The sequence below is a fragment of the Gopherus evgoodei genome, chromosome 8, assembly GCF_007399415.2.
Source record: "Gopherus evgoodei ecotype Sinaloan lineage chromosome 8, rGopEvg1_v1.p, whole genome shotgun sequence".
NCBI classification, from domain to species: Eukaryota; Metazoa; Chordata; order Testudines; family Testudinidae; genus Gopherus; species Gopherus evgoodei.
The window spans coordinates 70,774,288-70,786,999 of NC_044329.1; the positions used below are offsets into that span (position 1 = coordinate 70,774,288).

Genomic DNA, 12,712 nt, shown 5'->3' on the forward strand with positions numbered 1-12,712 from the left:
GAGATGGCTGGCTTCTATTTACTTGTTATATCCTAACTTTTACATTCTGTCCCATAGTTTCAGCCTCCTAACCAAAAATTTTGCCTTTCCCAGTTTTACTAGTCTTTTACAAAATGGGTAAAACTTCCATTACTGCAGATCGCCTCAGATTTTGGTTAACAGTTTCCCAGTGAGATAAATACAATTCTCTTTCCTTTACTTATATCCTAGTAATGTCTTTGTTGCCTTAGGCTAGAAGGCATTAATATCTCTCCTAGTGACCATTACTCCACATGCTACTGCAAATGACACAAACAAGTGCTTTTTAAAATAGCAGTATCTCCTTACATGTTTGGTGCTGTATCCTTTGGCAGCCTGCAATTCCCTCTGCAACTAGCTGTACTCTCTTGGTTTCCTTTTCTTCTGACACTGTGCACTGAGTTCAGTTATTGTTTTCGTTGTGTTTTCCCATTCTGTCCTTTTCCTGGTTAATATGTTAGAAAATTGTTCCATTTAGCACAAATTTCCTAAAATTGTTTTGCTCCTAGATATTACAGATTATATCCTGCTGAGGACACACAAATGAGGATAAACACCTTAGGTTGAATAGAGAAAGATAAGCGGCAAATTTACTAGCACATTCAATGCACAAATATAGAAGATATACTAGTCTACAGCTTAAGATCATACCTAACCTTTTTCCAGATCCCAACACATAGGTGCAAGAGATTTATTTCCCAGTGCCAGTCAGGCACATTATTGTTCATGGGATCTGAGGAAGCTGGCTGTTGGTATGCTATGATATACCTTCTGTTTTGCTATTCAGACGTTACTGCTCTCTCATTGTATGCCTGGGTCTTGAAGTTGTAGATATTTGGGCACCCTACTAAACCTAGCCATGATTACTACATATAGGAGCAATTAGAGCCTTGACGTGGTTACATCTTTTACGCAGGCCTTGTTGTCATCAGATCTCTGAAATCATGTGCAAATATCAAGACCAAAGGAGGTATCCCAATCCCTGACTGAAAGAAGCACTACATCAGGGTGGAGTAAACCACCTTTAACTTAAACGCTGGTTCTTGTAGGTGGAAATGACATTCCTTATTTAGCTATTAATTTTTTTTTAGCTCAGCTGATAGCAGGGTTTCTTTTTGCCTGGCTGATTTGGGGGTAGGTCGCTCTTAGTCTCTCCAATTGGAGCTCTTCCACTTTGGATAAATAATTAAATATTTTTTGGAGCATAGCCATGAGCCCGAGTCTCCGATATCCTAGGTAGTTTGCTGAACCATTGGGCTGTTGACTATTCCGGGATTCTTTTTTTTTTTTTTGACAAAAAATTCCAAAGGTCTAGATTTCCTCTTAGTGCAGAATGTGAATATTTTTTAAAATCTCAAAATTTTTACAGGATGAGAATATCATTTTCTGCCCAGCTTTAATAGAGAGTGTTTTTTAAAAGCTTGCATACTTAGGCAGGTATATCAGCAACTTCTGAACACTTAAAACAACTTTTAAAAAGCCTTATTGTGCAGATTAGGCAAAATAAGGAAGATAAATACAGTTGCTTAAAATAATGTATTGGAATTTTTCTGACTGAAATATTCCCCCCTCCTTCTTTTTTTATGCTTTAGGACTTGGCTCAATATGTAAATGAAGTGAAGAGAGATAATGAATCCCTCCGTGAAATTAAACAGTTTCAGTTATCAATAGAGAATTTGGTATGTGATAGGCTATATTTACACCCTTGTTTATCCCAGCTTTTCCCCATTGTTCTACTTTACTGAAATTACTGCTCCTTACCATCTTATATAATACTAGAAGCCTGGGTAAAATTCAGGTATGTGTATATATTGTTCTTTTGGCTGGCCTGGAATGATATCTGTATACAGTGACTTCCTCTCCATTTCCTTAGATGCATGCAGCTATATCAATTTTATTGCACAGTGCCCCAAGTCCTTTGGAGGGTGGAATAAAAGGAGTTTGTTTATGCCATATCCTTAGTAGGACCAAAAGGTGACAAGTTCTTTTTGACTCTTGGAGAATCTGGCTTTGTAGTATCATGACCAACTGACACTTGAATGTCAGATATTATCTTTACTCTTCTGCTGGCATAAACAATGAATTTATTTCCTTTTTTTGTTTTTAGAACCATTCTCTCTTAATGTATGGAAGACCACAAGGTGATGGTGAAATAAGGATAACTACATTAGACAAACGTGCAAGGCAAGACAGGTGAGAATATAGATACAGTACTTGGGTTGCTAAAGACAAGATTGGTATTAGATAAATGCTTGTAAAATACAGCATGGCATCTGCCTGTGAAATTTGTTATCAGTTCAGGAATTCTTGTGCATACATCCTCCTTTCATTGTACACACATAGCTCCTATTAACATTAATGCCAAGGAAGTAAATTTTCAAAGTGGTTAATGAGAAGTTAGCCATTACATTAATATCTAAATCCCTATGTACCTCTTGCAAAAGTACTTTAAGTGATTCATGTTTTGTTAGCCAATAGTTTAATTGCTAACTTTCAAAATCATAAGTGCTCCAGGCAATGTTTTATATGATAGTGTATTATTTTAAAAGGATTAGTGTACTGCCATACAGACAATATTTTTAACCCTTTATATATTATATTTTCATAGGCATATCTTCTTATTTGATTTAGCTGTAATTGTGTGCAAACGACGAGGTGATAATTATGAAATGAAGGAAATAATAGATCTTCAGAAGTACAAAATCACAAATAATCCCACCACTGATAAAGAAAATAAAAAGGTAAATGTTTATATTATTACTACATACAAAATATATGCCACTATTAAATATTTGAAATCCGTAGGTCTTAAGTGTATGAAATATTCTGCAACCATGCTTCAGCAATTTGTATATATTTTTTTAAATTTCAAATCCATATAGTATCAAAACCACACTGGACATTGTGGTTTAGAGTAGATGACTATTAAAGGGCTTCAACTATGTTAATTTCTGATGTAATGAAGAGATATGAATGAGCCATTATTAAACTGAACAGAGGTGCAAAATAGTCTGACCTCCATTTTTCCCAGCTCCGGGTTGGTGTTATACAATGAATATAAAAATATTGTCTTCGTTCTGCCTGAATATTAAATTGTTAACCAGTGAATTACCATACCTTTCACACAGTGGTCCTATGGCTTCTACCTCATCCACATACAAGGACAAAATGGGTTGGAATTTTATTGCAAAACTAAAGATTTGAAGAAAAAGTGGCTTGAGCAGTTTGAAATGGCATTGTAAGTATATACTTTTCTCTTATGTAAAATCATTTCCTTAAACAGTATATAGGAATATTTTAAACAATGCTTTAATATGCATTTTAAATTGTAACAATAATTCTGCACATGCAAGGAAACTATTTTATTTGCATTTTTGAAAACAGAACTCATAGCTGACATCTGTGAGTATTTCCCTGAAACACTTCTAAGAAAAGATAGAGGGCACTCTAAGCTATGTTTTGCTTTATAGCATAGCCTGTAAGATTGTTTTAAAAATACAGTCTGAAACACCTAGGGAAAATATTAATTGTTTTAGCAATAAATATTTAACATAATGGTGACTGATTTTTTCCATCTTTATTTCTTGGTACATTGAAATACATTTTAAGAGATATGGGGATGTTGGCTTTTTTTCTAGTGGCTTTAAACTAATTTATTATGTAGCATTTGGATCAGGTTGCTTGGTTTATTAAGTTTGATTTCCATTGCTTGACATCGTGTGTGTGTGTATGTGTTTCTAACATAAAAAAAAAGCATGAATATGTTGGACGTCTCAAAAAGTAATATATCAGAATATAGCACTGCAGATTGCATTATAGTTATGTGCTTTCAGCTTTATTTTTATTTCTGATTCTGTTGGAGAAGCAAACGTGGGTATTGGTACTGAAAGTATTCTGATTAAATTTAAAACACAGGAACAAAGAAATCAGGTGCAAAAGAGGCAGTCACTGCATTTTTTTTAAAGGGGGGGAAGGAGGAATATTCCCCTAAGAATGGTGAAATTAGCAAAGACAGGGTATCACTTATATGAATTTCTGGTTGAGTGAAAGGGTTGTCGTTAGCTGCACTCCATTGAAACACACTTACAACCTTAATTCCTGTTAATTATATTTTTTGTTTATTTTTTTCCCCTTTTTCTTTTAATGAGAGCCAAGAGTCTAAATTGGGGTAGCATAGAAGGTATGCAAGAAGAGAGCCTTGCTCTGCCATATGTTCTGAGGTCCACCTATTATGGTTTCCCTTCCTGCTGACATTATTAAATTTGTAGGAGTATGTGTGCTAGTGGGAGTTGTTCCTGGTTGTGATAGGTGGGGAGCAGAGAGGCTTTTAATCAGCCAAGTACATCGAAAACTAAGCTCTTTTCCATATCTCTCTGGTTCCCTGCATATACTTCCAATGCTGTCGTTGATATTTCTTTATATTTCAATAACAATAAAAATATCCCTATTAAAAGTCTGCAACATCCTAATTAATTAGACTTATAATTGAAAATAATGCCCACCCTGCCATAATTATACAAATAATGATTAGCTCAGCCAGCCAGCTAATAAATCAAAGCAGTAAAACAGCCTCTCCCCCACACACCCGTCCCAGGAACATACCTACAGCTTTGTTCCAGAACCTTTCTTGGTTCCCTGCATGCCTTTTTCATGTCCCTTCTCCCTAGTCCCCTTCTCTGTGTTATTGGGATTCCCTGCACTCTCTTCATCCTATTCCCACCAGTGTCCTCCCCCAAATCCATGTGTCCCTCCTCTTGCCTGTCTCAGAGGCACCCTGCTGATACTGGAAAACATGGTTCCATGCCGCATTTTCCTGTGACCCTCCCTCTTGCACCATTCCCAGGCAGGGCTGGTGCAAGGATATTTTGCGCCCTAGGTGAAACTTCCATCTTGCGCCCCCCGCCCCCAAATCACATACATTATACACAATACACGGTCACGAAATTGTGCCCTAGACCTTTTTTTTTAATCTGCCATGAGGCTGCATCAACTGTAAACGAAAAAAAATGAAATTTTATTCCTATCAGTCCTTTTTCTTGTTCACTATTAAAAGTAAAGGATAGAGAATGCATGTTACTTACTATAATTAACTATTTGAATTTCATCAACTGTTTGACGTAAATATTGATTAAGAGATCAAGATGACTTTCCCTTAAAATTAAGCAATGTTGATTGTAATCAGAAATACACCTTTTTTAGTCATGTATACGTCCTTCCTTCATATCAAAATCTGACTGGGAGTGCTGCGGAACCCATTCTGCCTAACTAGCTATGCACCTCCAAATGATTAAAAACATCAAATGGTACAAACTCAATTTGAATGAAAAATTCCATTTTCTAACTAAATAGGTCACACACACTCAAATGGATGCCAAGTGCTCTCTGTGGTGGTATGTTCATCTGCTCTAAATGCCTACTAACTTCCCTGTGAAAATAATCTTTGACTTTGATCCAATGAAAGCAGGATGGAAAAGCTCCCCCCCCAGAAGACCTAAGACATGATGGCTGGATGACATAAACAGACACCTGTCCCTCACAGGCACTACCTCGTAACATGCCAATTGTGCTCAGGACAGAACATCACAGAGGAATATTATGCATTCAGTGGTCTCTACACTGGCCAAGCAACAGCACGACAACTAACCTAACCAGTCCATCCAACTTTTTTGACTGCTTCTTGGGCACTGGTGAGGGGTAATGGTGCCAAACTGAGCCTGGTGATGGGTGCAGTACAAGTCCACAAATTGAGGCAAGGTGCTGGGCCTAGAGTCCTGCTGAGACTGCTCTCCTGCACCAAGTGGAGCACAGCCTCCATGAGGAGAGAACTCAAATAAATATCACGCTCCTTCTGCATGATTCCCCCAAGCACTTCTTCAGGAAGCTGCTATGGGGGTCACTCACAGGCTTAGGCCTGCTTGTTGCAGGCAAAACACAGCAGCGGGGCTTAAAACTCAGACAGGGCCGCCCAGAGGATTCAGGGGGCCTTAGGCAAAGCAAAATTGGAGGCCTCTTCCATAAAACATTTGCAATACTATAGTAACATGTATTAGGAAATGTAAAAAATAACTAGTGAAATACATTCCAAAATTAACTTGTAATAATTTGAAAATAAACTAAATACATTATTTAAAAACATTAAAAGCTGTAATGGTCTGTATACATTTGCAATTACATAATGGGCAGATGATGGGTGATTGTGACGGTTGGTACCAATGGGCTGTCACTGCCTGGGGGTGGTGCTGTTGTTGCCCAGGGCTGGGTGGGGAGCTGGGCTCAGGGATGTGGGGAGATGGGGTCAGAGTGGTGTCCAGCTCAGAGGGGCTGGGCTCAGAGCTGGGGGTCAGGGCTGTGGGGGGGATGGGGTCACGGGGGGTGCCTGGGGGCACTGGGGCAGCTCAGCTTTGCAGGCTGCTGTTCTCTCAAGCCGCCCACATACAAGAGGAGCAGGAGCAGGGACCAGCCAAGGACCAAGGGGGCAGGAGCACAGGCGCCTGAGGCCGAGCTGTGGGGAAGCACTTGCTTACCTTGCCCAGCACATGAGCGTCAGGGTCTTCTTTCTTCCTCCACTCCACCAGACCACCGCTGAGGCTCTTTTCTTCTCCTGCCCATCGCTGGGGCTGATGTGGAGGCTGAGCCAGGGGGCAGCCCCCGCTTTCCTCCAGAAGCCCTTGTGTCACGCTGTTGCAGGCTCCTACCACGTGCGCTAAGCAGAGCTGCGCAGCTCTGCCCAGCCGCCGCCGCCCCCCCTGCAATGAGAAAAATTGCATAGGTTGGAGCCCCTGCTCTAGGAGGGAGAGGGATTCTGATTTCTGAGCCTCTGCTAGCAGCCCAGGGATTCCCCTGGGTCAGCGCGCCGCCGGCAGCCTGAACCTCTGGGCAGTCGCAGCGGGACTCCCTGGGCTGCCAGCTGCTGCGGCGGCACCCGGACCCTCTGGACTGCCGGCTGCCGTGGTGGCGCCCTAACCCAGGGGACCCCTAGCCTGCCGGCTGCCGCGGCGGTGCGCACTGACCCAGGGTCAGCGCGCCTCCGCGGCAGCCAGCAGCCCGGGGTTTCCCTGGGCCAGGGGCCCCCTGGGCTGCCGGCTGCCGTGGCGGCGCCCTGACCCAGGGGGCCTCTGGCCTGCCGGCTGCCGCGGCGGTGCGCGCTGACCCAGGGGGACCCCCTGGGCTGCGGGCTGCTGCGGAGGCGCCCTGACCCGGGGGACACCCTGGGCTACCGGCTGCCGCCAGCAGCTCAGACTCCCTCTCTGTCCGAGCAGCAGCGTCCGGTCAACCATTTAAAAAAAAATTGGGGGGCGCTTTTTGGCGCCCCCAAATCTCGGCGCCCTAGGCTACCGCCTAGTTTGCCTAAATGGTTGCACCGGCCCTGTTCCCAGGCCTCCACTTCCAATCTGTGTTCTTTATGCTGCCTTTCCCTCCCTTATCCCTTCCCAGACTTCTTTGTAGCCATGCTAAACCTGATTTCCAGCATCCCCAGATTGTGATTCAGCTAAAGATCACAATGACTCCACTTTAAATGCCAGTGTATTTGATGCTGTGCATGGACTTGTTTAATTTTGGCCAATGTTTGCATGAAAGTTTTGATGTTTTCATATCTTCAAATTTTCCTGTTTCTCTCTCTCTGTATGATGAGCTAAAGCAATCACACATACTTATAAAAATGGTAGGTGTTAGCCAAGGCACAGCACTACTCATAATAGTGCTTTGAGAAAGGTAATTTATTGTTCCTGATTATCATAAATGATCAGAACACAGGGCTTGGAAGTTCAATGAGTTAATACAACAGCCTTTCACCTGGCTTCCCTTCTGGCCTTGGTCACCAGTGAAAATGAGGTTTGGTGGTCTCAGCCTTGTCCCTTGTGGATATTTGTCAACCTCATAAACCCACACCACAATTTAACACTATTCCACATGATTGGCAGTCGTAATCTAGAGCAGCACAGGGCTGGAATAGTAGGATTACTTCAGGTCAGGGCTGAGTTGTATTAGCAGAACTGAATTGTAACCTTGCATAGTAACATTCTTTGCTCTAGCCAGTGTTAGTGCTCCCTTATTCGTATAACCGCTAAAACTCACTAGATTTAAAATAACTTGCAGCATTTAATCAATTTTGTAATCTCATACCTTTTTATTTTTTTCATTATTTGTGGGTTTTGGGTTTATAGATCTCCCCTTGGTGGGAGCCCTGATTTCCCACTCCCATGAGTTACCTCAGCATATAGTGTGCTAATGAAATTGTAAATGCTGAAGCATGGAGTCTGCCTTTGGGAATAAACTAACCCCATTGTTTTTCCATATTGTTTGATGAGTCTTTTTTTTCAGTTGTATTTCCACTCTCTGTAGAGTGTCTATTAAAGTTTGATTCTGTTCTGAAAAATTACTATAATAAAATGACAGTTTCTTCAGCACATTCAGAATTGTAGTTGCTGACTTAACAGGCAAAACATTTTAACTACGTATTTTAGCACTTTTTTGTTAGGACTGCAAAATCAACACAGCTGAAAAGGAGTGAGCTGGATTCTTTCCTGTGCATCAGAAATAGCATTTTACTATGTCCCACTCAGTTATATCTATGCAAACCCACTGCCGTCTGAGAAGCTTCTTGAATGAAGATAAGGCTGCCCAGGTGTTACTATAACAACCTAATTTGTGAGAAATTCAGATCCCATTTACATCAGTTTAAATTAAGAACAGGGCCCAGTCTACCCTAGAAAGGTTTTACTGATATAACTGTCCATTCAGGGTGTTTTTTTTCTTTTCTTTTTTTTTTTAAACTAAAATATTTATACCGGTATGAGCCCTAACATGGAGGCAGAGCTACTGATACAAAGGTCCCTTATGTTGGTATACCTTATTTTACTTCCCAAGTCAGAATAACCTATATTGGAATAAGCACATTTATAAGCTTTCTCGTTGACAAATCCTAAGTATACTGAAGTGTCAATAGAATTGCTCCTGGTCTATACTAGTGTAACTGAGATCAGAATTTGGCCCTCTGCGTGCAGAGCCTGACATTACTGATGAAATATATAATGGAAAGAACCCAACTTCTCTCTTAGAAACCTTGGTTGAGTTTGCAAGACTGGAAGAAATTGAGCAGATTTGATCTGGAAAACATTGAGAAAAAATAAACATGAAACCCTGTATTGTCACTTTTCAGATTAGAACGGCTCTTTACATAGAAAATTGGGAATTACTTTTTATCCCCATGAGAATACTCCAAACTCTAGCCCTGATCTGTCGTAATGTGACAGGTCATCTTGTGGGGGAAGCTTGAGAGCAATGGGTACTGCTGCAAGAAGATATAAAACACATTAAGATGTTTTTAACTATTTCCATTTATGTGGCAGTTCTCCTGTCACTGTGTCTGTATTTACTGTTATTCTGAGACTATTATTTTGTTTAGAAAAATGGCTAAAATCTGTGCACCTCAAGTTTTATTACCAATAAGAATTTTCTAAGTATTTTTAATAAGAGAGCTAGTACAGATGCTCTACATCCTCAGTGACAAGATAAACTGCAACACCACAGCACTAAATTTGATGCTGTTGACCTATTCACACTAATCTACAAAATTGAGGCTGGCTCAACTAGCCTTGAATCTAATCTATTGTGTACAGCCTTTCAAAATTGTCAGTTAGTTCAGGGTGCTGTATCTTTGTGGCAGCATTAGAAAGAAGTGGGCCACTGGGGCAGCACACTAAAAATCACAATTGGCCTCCTAAAGCTGGAACTTTTGATAGACTAACATGCATGATTTGTTTGTGAGAGTGTTGCACATGAATAAATGTAACTGGCAAAGAGCAGTCCGATGTGCTTTAACAGTAGCTTGTCCATTTTTAGGCGGTTAGGGTTCTCTGTATATTTGCTTAACTCTCATTGATATTAATGGGAAGTGTGCATGCACAGGGGGAGAACAAAGCCATATGTTGTGTGATGGTTCCCCTCTGGGGTATCACCTGGAATTAGGGTACCATCGAGCCCTCTGACCGACCAGCCTGGGCTCCCTCTCACACTGTGCTGCTGTGACAAACTGTAGACACGCTCCTGGCCTTACACTTCCTCCAGCATTCACACAGGTAGGGACATACCCAGCTGCAGTTACATGCAGGCTCTCTAACTAGCCACTACACGAACCAACAGTAGAAAGGCTAAAGCCCAGGTAACTCTCAGCTCCCTAGGCACGCACATGCCCCCGGAGCATAAAACTAAAATTATGCCGTTTTGTGGTGCACAGAGAACGGTACAGCGTAAGCGCATAGAGTTCGCCTCACCCGCTCACACTTCACTCCAAACTTATTGGTTTAGATTAAAACATAACATAAATATATTTATTACAAAAGATAGATTTTAAGTGATTATAAGGGATAGCAAACAGATCAAAGCAGATTACTTCGCAAATAAACAAAAATGCAAACTAAACTTAATATACTGCATAGATTGGATATGAATTAGCAGATTCTCACCCTAACTGATGGTACAGGCAGACTTGTAGATTCTTAAGGCACAAGCAGCTTTAGTCTTAGAGCTTGGGTTTCTCATGTCTTCATATACAGGTCTTCATGAAGAAATCCCTTTAGCCTTGGTCCAGCACTATCCCCGGTTCAGTGTTTTTTCCTCAGGCGTTTCCAGGCATCTTCTTGTGTGGGGAGTGGAAAACAACAGATGATGTCAGTCCCCGTCTTATATAGTTTTAGAATATGGTGGGAACCCTTTGTTTCAAAACTTGGTTCCCAGATCCGTTTGTGGAAAAATACTGACATCCCAAGATGGAGTCTGGAGTCATGTGGTCTGGTCCTATGCCTTTGCCGTCTTATAGCAGCCATTGTTTACAGGGTAGCCAAAATGCCCACAGGAAGGTTAAGCTATTCCACAGTCTATTGTCTTTGCTGATGGGCTATCAGCCCTGTCTGGCTCCTTCATTGTTTTACCTGAAAGGCTGTCTGTGGGCGTTTTCCAGAGTAAGCCCATTTGAAATACAGATCCCTAGTCAGTATTCATAATTTCAGGTACAGAAATGATGCAGGCATACAAATAGGATAATCATATTCAGCAAATCATAATTTTTCCAATGACACCTCATGTAACTTGTACAAAATGCATCAAAATTATGCCATAACCATAATATAATATTACTATGATGAATATGGGATGTAGTGTCACATGTTGTTTCAACAAAGTTGTGCTCCTTAAAAGAAGTTGTAATAAATCCGATCAGTTGGTGTTTTGTTTTTCCAGCTGTGTTAGTAATTTTGGATTAGATTATAGCTATGTCATTTAATGTGTACTGTTATTTTTAAAAGAAAAGGTGCTACAAAAAGTATTTAGTATACAGAAAGTGGTAGGGTATATGCAATCTTCAGCATGCCTAATAATGTAGATGTTAATGGAAAGGCATTGCATATCTAAGAAACTGTTGATGCTGTGTTCAGCCAAATTATTACACTCCCCCCACCGTAAGTAATGACATACAATGTAAGTATAGTAAAGTAATAATAGTGAGCTTTGACCTAGGAGATAAGATCCACTGTTTCTTGTTATGCTTATAAAGCTATTTAAAAAAAAAACCTAATTGTAGAAGTGTGAAGGCATTATTTTTCTAGAAAACACCAGTTCCCCATCTAGTCGATTTTCCTTCCCCCCAAAGGTGACCAGTGCTAATTGATTCAGTGGAAATGTTAAATTCCCCATGATGCACCTAATAATTATGCAAAAGAATACAACATGCAGAGTTAAGATCCCTTTCATTATCAGTCAGTATTAAGTTTTGTGCTACAAAGCAGGAGAGTCGATGGCTCTTTCAGCTTTATTCTAGCTATTTCTACTGCAGCTGCATTTCTTATTCTTACAAGCTAATTTCTTCACATAACCCTGTGGCAATGAATTCCAAAAGTTATCTGTGCTTTACTTAAAATGTTTTTCCCTTTTTATCAGACTTAAGTATGCTTTTCTTTATAATTTTATCAAGTTATCCTCTTGTATTCATAGAATCATAGAAATGTAGGGCTGGAAGGGGCCTCGAGAGGTCATCTAGTCCATCCCCTAGGCTGAGGAGAGATTAAGTAAACCTAGCCCATCCCTGGCAGGTGTTTGTCTAACCCGTTCTTAAAAACATCAAGACCTGGTATTGTGGAACCGCTGTTGGTAGTCTGTTCCAACTGTGGCCCAGACTCTGTTAATTGGCTGGACTGGACTCACCTGATATGATCCAGGGGTGATGGGCCTACTCCACCCACAGGGATCAGCTACATAGTGATAGCAAGGCAGGGATGTGCAATATTGATTTATATTGGCATTAGATTTTCTGTGCTATTCAGTGTTCTCTTCTTAATGCAGAACTTATTTGCATTCTTTGGCCACCACTGTGCACTGAAGTGTTCACAGTGACATCTAGATATTTTCTTTGAAAGACTACAACTGCATACTAGATTTACACATTGAGTTAGCAACTCAGAACTCATTTGTGTACCTACAACATGCAAAATTTTGCACTCCAGTCTGTGCTGAATTTCATCTGTCATCATGATGTCCAGTTTGCTACTTTCATTAGGTCTTTTTGTAGTTTCTCATTGCCTTTCTCACTGTCTAATCTACTGTAAATTTTGCCATCAGCAAACTTCAACTTCACTATTCAAACCTTCTTTCAAGTCATTAAGAATACGCTGTATAAAACAGTGCTGCTCAGGTTCCAAGA

At 40.7% G+C, this 12,712-nt stretch overlaps 1 protein-coding gene across 3 annotated transcripts in view; it reads left to right on the forward strand.

Moving 5' to 3' along the window:
• Positions 1-12,712, forward strand: part of VAV3 (vav guanine nucleotide exchange factor 3) — a 248,589-nt gene that overhangs the window by 117,777 nt on the left and 118,100 nt on the right. For all 3 annotated transcript variants that reach the window (XM_030574176.1, XM_030574178.1, XM_030574177.1), the window contains exons 12-15: positions 1,611-1,697; positions 2,126-2,211; positions 2,627-2,759; positions 3,147-3,256. In XM_030574176.1, the coding sequence (XP_030430036.1) occupies positions 1,611-1,697; positions 2,126-2,211; positions 2,627-2,759; positions 3,147-3,256 (416 nt within the window). The remainder of the gene's footprint in view (positions 1-1,610; positions 1,698-2,125; positions 2,212-2,626; positions 2,760-3,146; positions 3,257-12,712) is intronic.